The 20,315-nt window shown below is 23.0% G+C and overlaps 1 protein-coding gene across 5 annotated transcripts in view; it reads left to right on the forward strand.

The window, feature by feature from the left end:
* Nucleotides 1-20,315, forward strand: part of LOC112596264 (rap guanine nucleotide exchange factor 4) — a 229,858-nt gene that overhangs the window by 153,049 nt on the left and 56,494 nt on the right. For all 5 annotated transcript variants that reach the window (XM_025341783.1, XM_025341782.1, XM_025341784.1 and 2 more), the window contains one exon: nucleotides 15,726-15,863. In XM_025341783.1, coding sequence (XP_025197568.1) covers nucleotides 15,726-15,863 — 138 coding nt within the window. The remainder of the gene's footprint in view (nucleotides 1-15,725; nucleotides 15,864-20,315) is intronic.

Consider the following 20,315-nt stretch of genomic DNA (forward strand, 5'->3'; position numbering starts at 1 on the left):
TTTTGTGGTTATACTATATATTTTTCTTTTTTTATTTCAAATGAAAAATCTACAGTATACTTTTTAGGTTTAATTTTGTTCTCGGTTAATTATTGTTTTGTGAACTTTGATGTAACTATTTTAATCAATTTTTGAACGATTGTGAATAAAAGTATATTATAGTAAAATTATGTGATAATTTATTCAAGTACTGAAGACAAATATCAAGCATTTTATTTATATTTATTACCAAAAAATAATCTGATTAACTTTTTGTTGATCCTTAGTATTATGTTCACTATATTTGAAATTTTAAAGAAGTACTTATTAGGAGTATATAAATGTATACAATAATATACATTTCGTATAATTGTCATAGCCACATTTTTTGTATCCGATTGTACAAATATTTTTTGTCTCATTGACTTTGAGACTGCAGGAAATGTATACCTACTTAATGCAAAGTCAACTCTAAAGCCTCTTGTTATAAAAATGAATTAAATTGTCGAACAAAGGTAATATTTTGTGAATATATTTTTTTTATATATTCAAATAAGTTGTCAAGCCATAAATATTTCTTTGAATAAATATATATATATATATATCTTTTATTGACTATTATATTATTTTCTAATACATATTAAACAGGTTGTAAATATTCATTATCTTATAAAAAAAAAATTACATTATATATATATTTCCTACATGTAGTATATATTACTACACTGTATTTTGCACAATAAGCTCCTTTCCTTTATTTGAGATAAACAATCTATACCTTATGGGCACAATAAGTTTAAATGGTTAGAGTAAGTTATGCACAATAAGCTAAATTTAATTACACAATTATATCAGATTTGTATAGTATTTTTTGATATAAAAGTTTTACTGGAATTCTGTAATAGTTTCAATTTCAAAGTTATTTTTACATAAAATCTATTTTTGACAAACAATTTTTGTTGTTGTTATATCTCAAAAATAAATTACATTAGACATTTGAAATATTCAAATTAAAATTTACTTAAGTATATCAAGTATATGAAACATTTTTTTCTATTTTTCTGCTATTTATGGATGTTTGAAATGTTTAAGTCTTTTAGTTTATTTTCGGAGTAAATAAATAAAAATTTTTATTCTTTTGTAAAATTTTAAAAATGATGAAAATTTAGTATAAGGTTTCTCATATTTATGATTTTCTTACATTGTTGATTTCTTAAGTTCTAAAAATAAATTATTGCAATTTTCAAATGTCATAAATTAACTATAATATAGCGTTTTGGAATAGTTTATTTTAATAATATATCAATTAAAAAAATAACAATTAAATAATAATAAAAAACATTTATTTGTGTTAATCTATACGATTTGCCGTAGCGATTTTAGGTTTAATGTTAACTTGTTTTTGTGACATTTTAAACTTACCTTTTAAAGTGATTTATATAAATGAATGTTTCTTTTTTTGTCCGCTTTTTAATCAAAAACTACTGGACCGTTTTCAATAAAAGTTATATCAATAGATTTCATGGAATACATGGAAGAGCTGTAACTTTGCATTTCAACCTCTATTAGAAACTTAAATGTTTCTTACATAATTCTTTTTCTACTAACAAAAATTGAACATATTTTTATTTGTAAATTGAGTGGGTATTGGTTATAACTTATAGACAATTAAATATTTATTATGATCAGATATAATTTTTGTATTGTGTTATATAATGTCGCCGTTTAGTTTAATAATTATTCTATATGAACGGAATGTTGATTAGGTTTCAGCTATTATAATATGTATCCAAAAGTGGAAGTTTACATATGAGGTTGATTTTCTAAAACAATACTTGACAAAAAGTAACAGTTAATATTTTAACTGAAAAAAAACGGAAATGATGGATGAATGGGTTTTAACATATGATAAATAGTTAAGTATTTAACACTTATGATTCTGAAATTTGATACATAGTTAATTCTATACCCAAGTATATTATTCATCTATGCAACTCAAAACCAAATGTTTAATTAAATTAAAAAAAAAAAAAAACATAATATGTTTAGCATATTTTCTCATCTTAGTCTCAATACACATTGATGGTTATTGGTATTGAGATATTTATAAAATATAAAATAGTTGATGAAATATTTGAGGCAAGTTAACAATATTAAAACTTAAAAATATAATATTTAAAAAAAGCATAAAATTTCATATGATGTTAACAAACACGGCGTGTTTGACTCGGCAGACCATTGCGATAGCTCACTTATCAGATTGTGGTCACGACCAAATTCATGTGGTTAAGTGTTACAGACAGTGACATGAATGTACGTTAATAATTTATACTAAATATGTAATAAGTATATTCGTAATAATTTTTTAACTGAAATAATTTACTATAACAATGCATCGAAATAATATTGCAAGACACATATGTAAATATATAGGTATTATATTTCAATATTAGCTTATTTTTTCTGTGACAATAGTATTTTTAAAGCTTTTTTGTCTAAAATAAGTTTTAATTCAAATTTAAAAAATAAAAATAAAAATGCACAATTCATTTGGACACTGGGACATTTCAAAATATACGAGAATGATTTAGCCTAATAACACGTAAAAATACAACAGCATTTGTAACCATAAACAAAAAATATAGTAAAATATTAAACAAAAAAAAAAAAAACACAAAAATAATCACACAGTATATTTAGCAAAATTACTAGTTAAACCAAAAAACTAAATAATGAGAAATAAAACAAAAAGTATGAACTCCAGGTTACAATCTAGAATTTCAATAAAAACAAAAGTAATAATAAACCGACTGAGAATCAACCATATCTACCTCATAATATGGTGATACCCTTACAGTTAAACATATGATAATAGAACGTAGATAAAATGAAAAGCATAGAGAGAAAAACACAACTTACCAATGGACTTATAAGAAATAATTGGACCTGAATGTCAACCAGAAAAAGTCATGTCATTCATCAGAAGCATAGAAATGGAGAAATTACATTGAAGAGATAAACAAACAAATATTTATTAGCTTTAGAGTCCGCCCTCTTATATTATTTCAATCAAAATGCTACCATAAATAGTTAAAATATAATATACAAAGCTAAAGCCCACATAGCCAAATCTAAAAACCAATTAAAAAAAAATAAAATACAAACCATGTCAGGAAAATTAGTCAATTGTATAACGTAGATATAATAAAGTGCACAAAGCTAAAAGGTTATTTTTAAACTACCAACAATTCTTAGAGAATTTAATAATATCATCTTTATTCAATAGGGAAATATAAAAACGTAAACTATCTATTTTTGAATGATTCACTCCTACTTGTTTATAATAAATTGTATTCCAGACATATAATATCCATGAAATTATAATTGAAATTTACAGCTGCGCATTGCTCAGGGCGTGGGACTTTAGTTTTATAATATAAATGGAAACATTTACTACTGTGATAGACTAATATTTTTTTATTGACAAGTATATTGCGAGTGTAAACTACATACTTGTATTATGCCTAAACTCGCAGTATGTGAATTATTATAACATGCGTTATTATGAATATTCCATGGAATTTGTCAGACGAAATCGGCTAATATAAACTTATAAACGACAGCACACGCTATTATATTTTACCATAAATGCATATGAAGATGAGTTTGATGTTTATAGTACGAATTATGTGTGTTAACAGAATACTTCCTGAAACACGTAAAACACCGTACCTATAGTAAGGACCATTCCATATTGCTTGTTTGTTTGTTTAATATTCACCGCGACAACTTTTCGAGTACTTATGGTGTGTAAGAAATTTGAAAAAGTTTTCTCGTAAACACGACAGACAATAGGCTATAGTAATTCGAAAGATATTATACTATTTAAGAAATCTTTCTACTTTATGTAGATTATTGTTCAAAGCGAGTAGGTGAAATAAAAAAAAAAAAAAAACGCTATTCTTAGCAGAAATTAAATTCCAACTGTGAAATAACAACGTATATAATATATATGTTCCACCAGGACTACAAAGCTAATTTAATTGAAAATTATCTTTACATTGTATAGTCATTTATTTAATACTGCAATTGTAACAAACAAAGAGATAAACGATTGTTGTTGAAATAAAGTCTTGACTAATACAATGAAATTATGTTTGTATACAATACATAAAAGTTAATTATATCTGATGGTTATTTCAATATTTCATATTTATTTGTCATTTAATATATTCAAAACGGACTTGAGCCATACAATAATTAAACAGGAAACTATTTACTATCTTATAGTAGAGTTTCCGAATCTCCTCAACTCTTCTGTTTAAATGACCTAAATTACACTCATATTTTGATTGTATATGTATTGTATTGGAATAAAAAAAAAAAAAAAAAAAAAGGCAAATATAATAGATAATACCATTTATAATTATTTATAATGAATACAAATATTTTTATGATTTTATAAAAATAAAATTTTCAGTAATTTATTATGTTTTAGATAATCAAATATTAGTTGATAATATAGTGATTTAATGTTAAAATAAAATAAAAGGATATAAATATTATGCTTGATAATATTATATACTTATTCTTATAATCACTGGTATTTACATAAAAAAAGTACTCATAATATAATATGTAAGTTAGAATTAATATATCCTTTTGTGTAGCATTCTGTTGGCATATTTAATTTTTATTTCACAATTTATTACGAAATACTTATTATGGGTACGTTTATTCAGAAATCTATACATTTTTAACCATTCCATATACATAATTTAATAAATAAATACATTATGGTGCGCCACGCCGTTAATATTATCTGCCTTAGGCTATATTAAATTAATATTAGCTGTGCGGCTAATTTCAAAACGTTCACGAGTAATTCGTGCCAAAAACTACTTAAAATAATTTCCCATAATTTGGTAATCATTGTGGTTTTAGCCTTTAGGAACTATTAACTACTGGTAGATTATTAATTTATTGAATTATTCTTCATACTATATCCAAGTAATTTATTCTGTTTTCGACAAATCGAGAATAATTACAATATTCTGTTGGTTAATATTTTTAAGTTTTATCATAGCCATTTATGTGTTTCTATATATGATTTTATTTTTATAGAATGATAAAAATATTAATATGCATCATAAAATATGTATTATTTTTCAAAATGGAGGAGTAATTGGAGTAATTTCAACTTATAAGTTAAGGAAATTCGGAAATTTCACTAAAAGACAGTAAATAGTTTCTTGTTTATATCTGCTTTATGGATCTTGTAAAAAATATTTAAAAACATGTACCTACTAATAGAGTGTATTACTAAAAAAAAAATTTTATTTTAACATTTTAATACCTATACAAACACGGAACATCGTTATAAAATAAGAAGTTTATTTTTCAAAAACATTTAAAATATTTGTATCATAAAATGGGGATCTGATATTCATAAAATGTTTATTCTTTACTTTTTCTATCAATATGTACTTTCAAGCATTATGAATTTTAAAAATATGTTTATTTGTTCTTTAGTACTTAGAGTACACTTTTTTTGAAATATATAATATCATAATAATTCTAGGTAATAAATTTATAATGTGTATAATTTTTTTAATTTTTATACAATCGATACAACCATTCGGTTTGAGGTTTATCTAAAAAACACTGTAAATACAATCACCTGGCTTTTGGTGTAATAAAGACCAAAACGTAAAATAAATGAAAGAAATTTATGAGCATACCAAACTATATAAAAAAAAAAAAATGTTTTTACCTTAGTTATTTATTGATACCAATAATTTATATTCAACAATGCCATAAACCACACTTGAATGAAAAATATAATAATTCTGTCATAAGTTATATTCATATTTTTAGTTTTTCTGTTTGTTTATGTATGAAATGTACACATCAAATCTTTTTTTGAATCTTTTTTTACGAAATCATATTTTATGACAAACGTATGTATTATATTAAACAGAAAAAAAATGCAATTTTCAATTATTGTACGACAGACGGTATAATAGATATATTTATTATTAGGCTACTATGTCAATTACTTGTATAATAATAACAATAATAATTTTGTTTCAGTTTTATATTTTATAAGAAAAAAATTTTAATTTAAATTGCCTCACGAAAAACGATTTTTTTTTTTTCATAGGATTGCCATTGATTACAGAAAATAAAATATAGCTTCGGTAATTAAATTAAATCTTTAGACTTCTGTTTCATATTTAGTCTAAACCACCCAAATAATTAATTATGTAAAAAATAAGAGTATTTTAATACAAAGTAAATCCATTGTCATTATTTAATTTATCAAAGACAACATTTTTCAGAATCAGATAAATTTATAAATAAAATATTTACTAGATAAATCAAAGACCAAAAACTAATCCGCAGTTTTTAATTGATTTTTATACAATTTTTGTCTATAAATTCAGCAATATCTGTAGTGTGATAGCTTACATTTTATTGTTTACATTTTAATTTTCAACACACACATTTTTAGTTTGCTCATTAAAAACTATCGTTTATTATAATATATATTTTTACCATTGATTATAGAAAAAAATAGCCTTTATGAATGGATATAATTAAAACCTGTATTTTATATTTTATCTAAACATTCTTATTATATAAAAAACCTGTGCATTTTACGTTTTATGAAGTTTAAAATGTGTAAATTCACGAACATTAAAATGTTCATGTTTTTTAAATTTCATGTGTTATGAGTTAAATAATTTCAATAATTTCCAAAAACGTTATTTATATAATTATTATATTTTTGAATTGGTAGTATAATAAAATTCGTACTTTTTATTTACGATTCGATATTTAAAATAAAGTTCGATTATTTTTCACAAATAACCACCATTTACGATTTACATTATTTGTAAATAAAATATCCATACTTCAAAAACTGAATAATATAAAACCTTTGCTCCTTATTATTAAATATTTACTTTAATAAACACGTACTAAAACTTTACTTTTATTAACAAGTTTATTGTGTGGTTTCATTTCACACAACACATGTAAAATATTTTCAAAATAAAATCAGATACGATATTTTTGTCAAGAATTATTATTTTGATCGGATTTATACATCACCAAACACATTTTTGCAGTGTAAACATAAAAAAAAAAGAATTACCGTTTATTTTATTTTTAAATCTATTATTATGTTTTTCCATCGGATCGTAAAAATACCCACGCACTATAAATTATTAGTTATTGATTTATACGTGTTTCACTATTTATGTATAATAACGATTGCCCCTATTTTGTCAATAACCTAAATCTCGACAAAAAAATATTATTTTTTTTATAAATTTGCCGATTTATTGTGTACCTATTATTTAAATTATTGTATTAATAAATCATGTTTTTAGCGCGTTAAGCCACTTCCCGAAGAAACTCACCATAGTCTTATCAGAATATTCGTTGATGTACCTAAACTTTTTATCCTACATAATACATATATTATATATTATAGCCTATATGTCTCACTATTCACTCGAATATTACACAGGTTATTTATAAAGTGAAACATTTGTGTTTATTCTGCACCCTTTTGAATTGTAGGACGCTAAAAAAAGGTATTTTATCATTTTGTTTTTTTTCCTCACGATTTTTTTACATTACAACGCGATCGCCATCCTTATAACTACGATACGCATGTTGGCGTGTTATAGCGGTTATGTTTTTTCGGTTTTGATACCTATATCCAGGCTTATAACATTATAATAATACACAGACAACCCGGGTCAAGTCCTCTAAACTCAATAGGCTAGTAGAAAACACATGCTTGGTCACAGACCACTATAAATACAAAATAAATAAATACACTTTACCATCACATTATTATTATATGTGACTATATTAACTGCATTAACATAGACTGTATATTATTATAATGCTTATAAACGATGTTATCCCGTAATTGAATTGACTATAATATTAGTACCGAGAGATGGATGGAGAACTAGATTTACAACAAGGCAAGACATTTTAGTAGAGAAGAGATAAAAATAAATGATCGGTATCAAAATAAAAAAACAAAACATATATAAATATATTTAAGTTACATGATAAGCTTTAATATGTATTGGTAATACAAATATATAATAAACTTTATCATTAGCTATATTTAGTAGTTCTAAAAAATTACATTTTAAATGAACAGAATAGATATACTATATATATTTTAGTAGACTAATATTTTGTGCCAGTACCTATATACCCCAGTGACGGACGGCGCTAGGGACGTGCCAAGTAAGGCCATAGCTCTACCTAAAAATGTCTAGCTCTAACATTAGACATACTAATAATATTCTCATTTTTCATAAGCAGAGAATAATGGTATTTGTATTTTGTAGTTCACTGTACAGTTTGTATGTAATTTAGATTAATATACTTCTATATAATAATATTTTATAATTTTTAAAAATTATAAAATTTTGTTTTTCAAATCACATATATTTTATATATATTTTACAATTTTTTGTTTAAATATCATTTTTGTGACCTTACCTTATAATCGTTGGCCTCACATTGGCCCTACTGAGAAAAAAAATCCTGGCACCGCCACTGATATACCCTGTGTTTTTCTCAGTAATCTAAAAATATTATAGTTATAACTTTAATTATTTTCAACTATTCTCGATATATAATATTAAAACTATACATAACAAAATCCTTAGAAATAAATATATATATTCTGCTTAGGATGATTAGTAAATTAAAATTAAAAAACTTTTTAAAAAAATATAATAATTTGCAACAATATTATGCTATACTATTTAACACCTTAAAAGTTTGTAACTGGGAACGCTTTAGAAGTTAATAAAAAACAAAAACATGTAGTTAACTGGGTACTACTCTGTTGTATGTTAGTTGTCGTCTGTCGAGTAGGTTAGTACTATGGATATATCAAATTTTAATTCACTGATAATATATTTTTAACATTGTACATGAAAAATAACCCCGAAAAGAAGAAACGGTCTATCAGCCTAAATTTACTAAAGTAATTTATTTTACTTTTACTTATTATTTATAAATTTAATTATTATAATAATATCTATTTATATGCTATTATATCAATGATTTTCTGTAAATATAAAAGACTAAAAAGAAAAAAACATTCATAATATAAATAAATAATAATATATATAATAAAAGAAGTCAAAAAAGTCATTATATACATTAAAATTTATAGTAACATAAAAAACATAAAAATTTTAATTTAACACAATAATGTGATTAATCCGTGACAAAACAATTTACATCTTTATTTATTGTTTAAATAAGTCCCAATTTAAACTTAAAACATCTATAAAAATAATTTCCATTATATATTTATTAAATTAGAAAAAGAAAACTATATCTTATAGAATTAGAAAGCAATATAAGGGAACAATTCAGAACTGTCTGGACGTGTAGGCTTGAAGAAGTTACACTGTGACCGAGTGGATCACGTGAAAATCGCTTTTTGAGGCACTCCAAGATGTTGTTATTTGGTATCGTCCCTGAAAACGGCCGTTGATTTGTGGGCGTCTCGTGCTGGCCTAACAATGGGGATTTGAACAAACCGTCTCGAACTTCTGTAGAAACACCGTGGCTGATGGGCATGCGTAACTCTACACACCAAGTCGTGAATCTTATTTTGATTAGGTTTTATTAGGTCATCCCCACTAGTGGTGGGTCATTACGGGTTACAGCAGTAACGATTCATCACTACAGTGCATTCTATATAAGATTACTCGTTATGCAATATGTAATGGGTGACGTTCACAAATTTGAATCATCATTAAGAATTAATTTTACTGTATACGTTATTATAACTATAATTGTTTATAATATAATTTCTTGATATAGAATAGATTTAATTAATATAATCAAATAAATATGATTCGTGGGTAATTTTAATAACTGTTTACCGTACTAAGTACTCAGTAGGTAATAAGTAAATAAGTACCAATCACTTATAGTAATTATTAGTAACTATCTAATGAAAGAATTGCAAGCCGTAAGGCACTTTTAACTCTTTAGTCTGTGTAATAATAATAATATAATTTTTTTTTTTTTTTTTTTTAATTATTTATCCTCAGAGTTTTTTGTCTTAGTGACATGATGTTCTATAAATATTAAAGTTATTGTAATTGGTGTATCATCGGTCGCCAGAGTTTTCATTGCACCGTAGTTATTAGTATAAGCACATTCGTTGAGCGCGGTTGCTCGGGGCTTTATTGTGTCTGGATAGGAATTCGTTGGATGATCGCTGGTGCTTAATATGTGTAACAGATAAAAAATAACACTACTGATGATTTTAGGAAGTCATCGATCTTCGATTTTGATACTTTATACTTAAAAGACGATTTGTTAAAGACTAAAGACAATGGATCTGTATTTATATTGATTGCGTCGGTTTGAGCGTAACTCGTTGTTGGTTAATGTGTTTTTAAGAAAAACCACACCAACTTTGTATTATACGACCTATGTCAGTGTGATGCTCACTTTTCATAATTTATTATTTTATCTATTGGTGTTTACTAGTTATTTTTTTTAGTAGGACGAGGTGTATGTTAATGGCATATATTTGATGGCAATGTTTATACCATTACTACATTCATAAATTCATCGCTTTTCTCAGAATCTAAAAATGATTACGAAACCATCAACGCAGAATGAATTTAAATAACGTCTATACAAGAATCATAATTTTTTTTTTTTGTTTTTAAATCATAGAATTTATATGGCTAACAAAATCTATGAAATATATATTATTTACGATACATGCTTAAGCTAAAAATAATAATAATATGTTGACATTTTTTACTTGCAGCCTAAATAATAAACGCACCAAACTATAACTAAAATTTGGAAACTGATTAATTTAACAATAGTCGACAATATTACTGTATAAACAATAAATAATACTTAATAGTGTTAGATTATATAAATATTACTTTTTAAACCAAAAAAAAGTAAAATTAGACTGATTTTGAGCTTTGGAATGGTTTTGAAATTATATACTCTATAAAAACCAAAATAAGTATATACATCATTAACTTAATACATTTTTGTTTTCTTTATGTGATTGTCAATAGTTTTTAATTTCAAATAAAATAGCAAAATAAAAATAAATGTATATGCAATCATAAAAATTGAAAATAAATAATATTTATACCAATATATATATATATATATATATTGTGTATAAATATATTTTGTTCTAGTCATGTACAATTATATTACTATTTTTCATAAAAATTGAAAATGAAAAAACGTATTTGTATTACTGTCAAAAAAATTGAACTATAATAATAGTTACTTTCGCTAAATTATATAGAGTAATGTTTTGCTACAATGCTCAAAATATTTTTTTCAAATGATATAATGTCACGTTTAAATTAAAAACAATAATTTTTTTTCCAATATTTTGAGCTAGAATGTGAGTAACAAATGCTCAATATTGAAAAGCTTTGAACTTTAAGATTCTGAACAAAGGAAGAAACGCAATGATTTTATAATAATATTCTTTTATTTCCATGATATTTTATTGTGAACTTATTTTCGGCAGAAAAAGTAATCAATAAGTTATATACGTCAACTTTTAACATATCGAGAATTTTAAATATATTCTGTATGATACTTTTAACATTTCATTTTTCGATTTACCGAAATATTATCTTAACGTAATGAAATTTTATCAATAATTGTATTCAGAATAGTATTTATAGGATTTTTCAAACCATAATAATAAAAAAAAAAAAAAAAACAGAGAAAATATTTAAATGTTTTCCTTGAGTTTAATTTCAAAAATATTTAAATGTATTATTGATATTGTTAGTGGAAATACGATTTTATTCGATTTTTAATGTGCGGCTAATTCACTAATAATATTTAAAATAATTAATAAGCTATAGTAACAAATTGCAAAATATATAAATATAATATTAAATATAAATAATTAAATAAGTCAACTGAATTATAAAAAGATTAAAACAATGAACATTTTAAAAAATCAGCTGTCTACCTCCCGAATTAGTCATTCGAAATAATAGTTCCCTATTTATCCCCTTATCCCCTCTCTTCTAATTATATCCCAAACCACTTCAATCACTTATCAATACATTTCAGAATCGTTATTCGAATAAAAGATTCACTATTTCATTATTTTATTTTTTTTTTATAATTTTATGTATAAAATCAATTTTAATGTTTATTAACATGTTTGCATATGTGAAACTTTTAGTAAATTGTGAATATTATAATTTATAAAATATTCAAATTATTTAATATAATTTCAGTTAAAATATGATACATATAAATATAACGAACTGTATAATATACATATGATAATTTATTTAAAAAAAAAAAAATATTGTAATGCATTTGAAAAAATTTAAATTTGATAGATAAAATCATATGTTAAAAGTTTTTTAAATTAATCATCGTCATGAAACATACAACTAAATCACGTGTCATATTATTTCTCAAAGTTATTTCTAGTAATATGATGTCAACTAATAACTATTTTATTCACATTATGGTTAAATTCGGATTTTACGAATTTACATCTGTCACACCTATTTGGGACGTATATATTAATTAAAGGAAAATTTTTAAAACTTTATAAAATATTATTAATGGGTTGAATAATTTTTTTTTTTTTTGCAAAATTGTAAAATTTACTCGTAATTCAGTTAAATTATCTTAAATTTGTTACATCAGACATAATTGCGGTAATATTTTATACAACAATGACAATATCATAATTTTTAATTTGTTATTATCATAATTTATGGCGCATGAAAAGAATACACTTAAACAAAATATAATTTAATAATAGAAAAAGTTTTGAAATTATACATATTGCTTAAAAGAAAAAAATATGTTGGTAGAATGGCTCTCGTTTTTAATATTTTTCCTCTTTTGAATCTAACCTATGCGGTTGAAACTTCAGTTCATCAACTTCATTATCACGCGTTGGTCACCCCAATCAATGAAAAAACCAATTAGTTTCACTTGCTATTACACCATTGTATACACCATTTCAACAATCCAGGTGTTTTATTGTTTTATATTATATAAAATATCTGTTAATTTCTTATTTATAATATTTGTGTATTATCCATGCGTATGCGAATCATAGAGTACCTATATTAATTTTATGAAAGTTCTCATTTCAATAATGAATTTAATACTTGTCGAGTATCTACCTTATAAATCTATTTACGGAGTTCCGTTTATATTTTTAAAAGTTATATCAAAGAACACCATGGCCATAATGTTTAAAATACAATTTAACTAATTTAACTAATTAACGCGTGAAAAGCGATTTTGTGAATTTTTAATTTTTGTAATTATGTATAAACTTCTTTTGAAAAGTTGATTTTAGTTTAACATGTACTAATATTATTATTGTTAAACATAATGGCATAAAAATTATGTTTTAGTCAAACCCCAGTTGTTGAACTATATACATATAATTACTAATTTATACAACCAATAAATGTTTATATAATATATTCAAATTCTAGGAATATTATAATATTGGTCATAATTTATTTTTAAAATCGTAAGTGATGTATGATTAATGATATTATCATTAATCATACATTATATTTAAATAAACTCTATATGTTTAAATTATCTTTTGTTGTTTGTATGTGACAACTAACAATATAGTGTTGTACTTACTTATTGATCTGGTTAGGTTAGGTACTTTAAATTGAAATATTTACTCTTTCAATATATATATATATATATATATATGAATATACTCTTATGTAAACCAAATAATTAATACAATTTAAAAATAAAAAGATAAATATAGTTAACAAAAAAAGTTATTTATGATTATGTAGAATAACAATTTCAAACTATTGGATGTTCAAGTTATAAACCACAATTCCCATAGGTACCATTTTAAAAATTACACCATTTAATTGTTCTTATTATTGCAGTTTGTATTCATATAGACAACTATTACAGTTTTAATATTTCTTCGATTTTTTTATAAAAAAACTCAAGTTATTATTTTAGATCTTACAAGTTTTAAATATCATATGTCTAATAAAACTATATTTTTATGATTTTTCAAGTATTTAGTGTTTACTAATTAAATCTTTAAACGTTGATTATTATTTTACATTTATATACACATTTAATAATGTATAATATTAGAAATAAAGTATTGTGTTTTTTTATATATTAAATATTATAATGCGTATTATAAAAAACTTAAAATCAATTATTAACCAATAATAAAAAAGTTTAAAGTTTAAATTAATTAATTTCTAAATTGTATATTTATATATACACATTATATTCCAATACAACCGATCACACATTCATTTTACATGAAGTCATAGAAGTTAGAATTGTATTATTCAAAATTCAAAAACTTTTAGTCAGGCAATATTTATAGTATACACAAGGATGTATTGGAATTGAAAAGGGTTCAATTCAAAATAATAATTTATTATTTCATCAAAAATTGGTTTCAACACGTAGTTTCTTAATAATAACTACGATTCAAATATTTTAAATGACATATAATATTACTTTCTCAATATAAAATGAGTATATGATGTTATATAATATAAATAACATAATATTATTTTTTTTATTTAAATATGAAATTTATTTTTATAAGCTGATTTACTTGTAAAGCTTTTGATTTGTTTCGTTGATAACCCTCTACCAATTTACAAAGAAAAAAATAGGACTAGACATAGATATAATTAAAAAATACCTTTAAAATACAACGCGATATTACGATGTAGAACAATGAAAAAGAAAAATTAATCAAATCCCGTTTCTAAAAATACTTAAATGAATTTCAATTAAAAAAACAATATTAATAATAATACCTCGTAAATTAGATCAATATATTATTGTAACGAATTGGATTACATTTTTAGATTGTAAAAAATTATACAATTTTAATTAATTTTAAGAATAACTTTGAAAAATTATTTTAATTGTGTTTACATAATTTATGTTTTTATGAATTTAGATATGATAATCTTCCTACAGTATGCATAAATTTAGCATTATTTTTTAGTAAATTATGCTTTTAGTTTTTATTCAAACTAATTACATTTTAGTTCTTCTATTATTTAAGAAAATATAATAGTTATATTATGGTATAAAGATATTTAAAATAACCATGATTATATAAAACTTAGTAAATTGATTATTTATCAAAAACTTGATACTCATAACATTGTTTTTAATATAAATATAAACAAATATCTCATCAAAATAATCAAAATACAGATTTTTGATTTTTAATGGGATCAAAAACATACAAGACAGTACTATCAAATATAATATAATATGCACTTTCTAACATTTACCAAAAAAAAAAAAAAAAAAAATAGTTCTACTAAAGCAAATTCATAAATTGTATTTATCATATTTTGTTTAAATATTTTGAGTGAATATGACCTTACATTTGTTTTTATTAAAATTATTTAATTATAAAATATAATACAATACGTATTGAGTATTGAATTTATTAAAAAACTAAAATATATGTATATATTTTTTTTAAATTTTGAAAAAAAAAATAATTAAGGCTACAAATTATTTTTTTATATATATAATATACTACTACACTAAATAAATTAGTTAATAACAATATTTTGTCTATGAGTGAGGTAAAAAATGACTGTAATTTTCACTGGGTACATTAAATAATGAATAATAACGTTCCGTATTTCTTCTAGGCCGTTGTCACTCTGGACGTTGGTGCGACTTTCGGCGAATCAATAGTCCATGACTTGCCCAGAGACATGACAGTGTGCACCAAAACTACATGTGAGCTGCTCAGGATACACCAGAATGACTTTAAAAAGATTTGGGACGTAAGTGATGTATTTAAAATAATAATTGATCAACCATGTTTTTTTTGTAACACGGCGCATTGTATAGGCAATTGTGGTACTGCGTTGTTGTTTTCAATTTCATTCTTACTTTAATATTAGTAGGTTCTTTAACGGACTCGTTGCTTGTTTTTACCGTCATTTCTAAATATTATAATAAAATAATCTTTTGGTGGATTTGATTGACAATACTGTAAAATTTTCTAAAGCAGCAAAATTAAAATTATTTAATGAAAAAAAAAAAAACTACATCCCAGAAAATATTTTTTATAATAATTATTGCATTTAATAATATATATTTTTTAGTATTAATTTCTAAGAAGCACGTTTTTTGTCATAAACGAAAGATATGGATTATTATTAAACTTATTATACTCATTAAAAATTCTAGGCTTTTAAACTCATAAGTTGAAATTATTGTCGAATGGAAAAACAATTGTTTTCCTCACGTAGATATTCATATTACTAATTTATTATACACAATGAACTTATAAAGGAAATCAAAGTGGAAATGTAGTTATTTTAAACTCGTTGTTTAATAATAAGTATAACTATAAGCAAAATATTTTTATTTCCATATAATTATATTTCAAATAGAATACAGAGAAATTGTAAATGTTTTAAATAAATCTGTCTTTTTGGTTTAAATAAATAAATAATAACCAGCCAACCTGTAAAAAATAACATAAATATAAATATTTTTTATTTTTCAACACAATCGTTTATTTTTCATCACATATAATTTTCTAGTCGACGGCGGATAAACACTCTATGAATATAAATGTACTTTTTAAAAGTTATATATAAATACATTTCTGTGATCTCCCCACGTCTTTTAACAACATGCATATTATATTATTATAGTATACAACAGTGATAAAAATAATAAATAGGCGGTATAAGTAAAAGAAAAACATAGTTTGTCGAAAAAAATCATTCATTTTGACAACGAAAACTGTTGTTGCGATCCATTGCAGGGGCGACGTAGTCTCACCCAGCTATGCCTATTACGAACTTTGTGCACGTCGTCAATCATCCTTTGCTATTAGCTGTTCATCAGTGGTCTACATCTTGAAATACCTGCAAAACTATGTTAATTTAGACGTTTTCCAAAATCTTATACTATCTAATTCACGATTTACACAATTATATGCGAAAACAAAAAAAAAACCCATTACGTTTTAAACGTGAAATCGGATGTTATTTCGTTGAATTTTCCATTAATATATATTTTATGAGATAATTTCATTAAATTATTGCCTTGTTTTTATACCTATACCTTAAACCATTATCCATAATAAAATATTCTTTAATTTCGAGTTAATTAAAAACCAAAAATGTTATAAGTTGTTATAATGTATGTCAATCCAGCACTCAAAGTTCTTAGTTTCTACGCAAAATATTCACAGCATTTTTAAACAAAATAAAATTAATAAGATATTTTATTTTTATTTTTTTTACTAAGAACTTAAAATTAAGTTTGTTTAATACCAGATACTTAGATGATATTATCCAAACTTTTTTCGACTTAAATTTTTCATAAATTTTGTAAATATTTTATTACAAACTGTGTCTTAAACTCCAGTACTCTTCAAATTACATTTTTCGATTTTTAGTCGTTATAAATAAATTTAAAATAGCTTTATATTGAAAGTAAAAATATGAAAAGTTTTTATATACTTATCCACAATATAATATTAATAAATACCATTCTACTTATCATATTATTTAAATATATTTATATACCTGCCTATATCCTAAGTATTAAGTCGTGTTTTAATATGAGTCATAAAGTGGTTTATTCTTACGCAAAAGACGTACATACGCCATTGACACAATTTTTTTGGATTTTATTAGTTCTAAGGATCATGATTGTCATAGCTGTCAGGATAAAATAAAACAGTTATCTCATCGTAGTAAAAAAAATAATAAAAATATCGTCAAACTCGTAAAGACATTTTTGACAGAGCAGGTGTAGATAAAATATTTATTCAACTCAGTTTTGTTTGTAAAAACTACACAATAACCACTATTTGAAATGCATTAACTATTCTTACTACTAAACTTATTTACTACACATAATAAATTGTCACGCAGATATAACATATAACAGAAAATAATCTTTAATCTTGTACTCAAATTTAAGTTAATTACGAGTTATTATGATTTCATTTATTAAAAGTAGTAATTATAAATATTATTGTATACGAATTTTCAATTTACGACTAGTATATTTTTCCAAATCAGACATTAACAGTTATTTTAGCACATGACTATACGTATAAAATCTCAATAATATATTTAAATTAATTCCTGTATAATAATATATGCTTATAATGAATAAATGATGAGGATGGACATCACTAAAATTTATTGTCTCTTTTATGCATTTCCAATTATAAATAAATTATAAATATACATCTATATTTTATTAGTTATTTAAATATTCGGTTTAAGAACTTTTTAGATTTCCAATATTTAAATTTGTTTTTAATTCAAAAATATTTACCATGGTATTCAATATTATATAATATTTTTTAAACATAATTTTAAGTTATTACAAAAACATATAAGTTGTTTGTTATACATTTACTAAGGTAGAAATATTGAGGATATTTTGTATAATATATAGGTTGATCATGTGTTTACCTCGCTATGGTAATGAATATTTTTTAAATTTGAATATAAGTACCTATATTAAAAATATAAGTTTTGAAGCTTCGCCAGTAAACGACTAATACCTTTCATTTATAAAGTGGTGTGTAGGCGTAATCGGACGTGTATCTATGAGAAAGCAAACACATTGAGACACCATGCTGATACTCCTACATAAATTCGTTCAATTTTTTATTCTTTTTTGGTTATTATAAAGAAACATTTCATGCACATAAAAAAAAAAAAAAAAAAAACACAATTGTATGCATGTTAAAGATATTATTGCTACTATATTATTATATTTAAATGTCATCTGATTGTTTTAAAAAATCCACAAAAATCTATAGGATTTGCCATTAATATTATAACATCATAAGAAATCAAAACTTTTCAAATACTTTCAACATTCTAAAAATCTCTATCATGTCACTAATAATAATATCAATGTACATATTATTAAGTTATTTTACTAATATCTTCCCCGTCAAATATTATTCATTCACCCACATACTACACCATAAAAAAGTATTTTTTAAGTATGAAAAATAACTTATTTTACTATAAACTTTAATCTTTAATATATTTATTTAACCATATAACACCAATAGTGGAAATAATACATTTTTTTTTTATAATTTTTTTTTTCTCGACGAATAAGATTTTGGTCAAATTAATTATTTTGTACTTACTCGCAACATATTTAGATATAAAAATCTATAATTAAAATTACTTATAATAGTATATAGAAAAGAAATTTTCTCATGAATATAAAATAAATAAATAAATACCTATTTTTTATTATAAAAATATATTTGTTACATTGTGTTTGTTTAAAAATCGTAAAAACAGATTTTTATTCTACAAAGATTAAAATTTAGTTTAATTATATTTTTCATTTTTAAAATATATCTGTGTGAAAATGTCTTAAATGAAATCAGTTTTTCTATAATCTATTTCTACAAATTAAATAATAGTATTTATTAGTTTTCAGTCATTTCAACTTTTGAGTATTTTTTCCTTTCAAATTTATTTTTAATTAAAGTGAATTCAATATTTTTTCAAGTTTGATATTGAAGTATAATAGGATCATCTAGTTCTATTTAAACTCATAGTCTGATTAATCACAAAGCAATCCGCCCCTAATAATTACTTTAATAAATAAATCTTTTATGGAAAATATAGTATATACGATCGTAGGTTTAAATATAATATGATTTTATTTTCAAGCATTGTCGTAGCTATTGTTAATTAATTTTATTGCATAGAAAATCTTTAGATTAAGTAAGTTATTCAATTACTATGTCAGTAGACATTGATTTATAAGTTTATAGAAATATGTTTATATTGAGACCTATATATTTTACTTTGGAATTTAAATATAACTCTTATACTATTATACTCAATAACAAAGCACGCTTTAAACTTTATATAGCAGAATGAATTCTCTTTCTGTTTAGGTATTTTATATTTTTCATAATTTTATATTTTTAATAGTCCTTAAACATATTATAAATTGTATTATTAGATATCCTATACATTTATTTTTAACCACTTTAAGACTATGATAAATATTGGTGTATTTTTTAATGCTGCAACCTACTTATTAGCTGTGGATACACAAATATATATTAAATAGTATATGATGCATTGTTTGTATGTATTTTGATTTAAATTAACTATTATTAATATTTTGATTTAATTAAATATTGTACTTGAATTAATTTTATCTAAAATTTTAATCAAATAACAATAAAATGAACAACAAATTACAATAGGAGA

The sequence above is a fragment of the Melanaphis sacchari genome, unplaced genomic scaffold (genome assembly GCF_002803265.2).
Source record: "Melanaphis sacchari strain LSU unplaced genomic scaffold, SCAv2.0 Contig31_pilon_pilon, whole genome shotgun sequence".
NCBI classification, from domain to species: domain Eukaryota; kingdom Metazoa; phylum Arthropoda; class Insecta; order Hemiptera; family Aphididae; genus Melanaphis; species Melanaphis sacchari.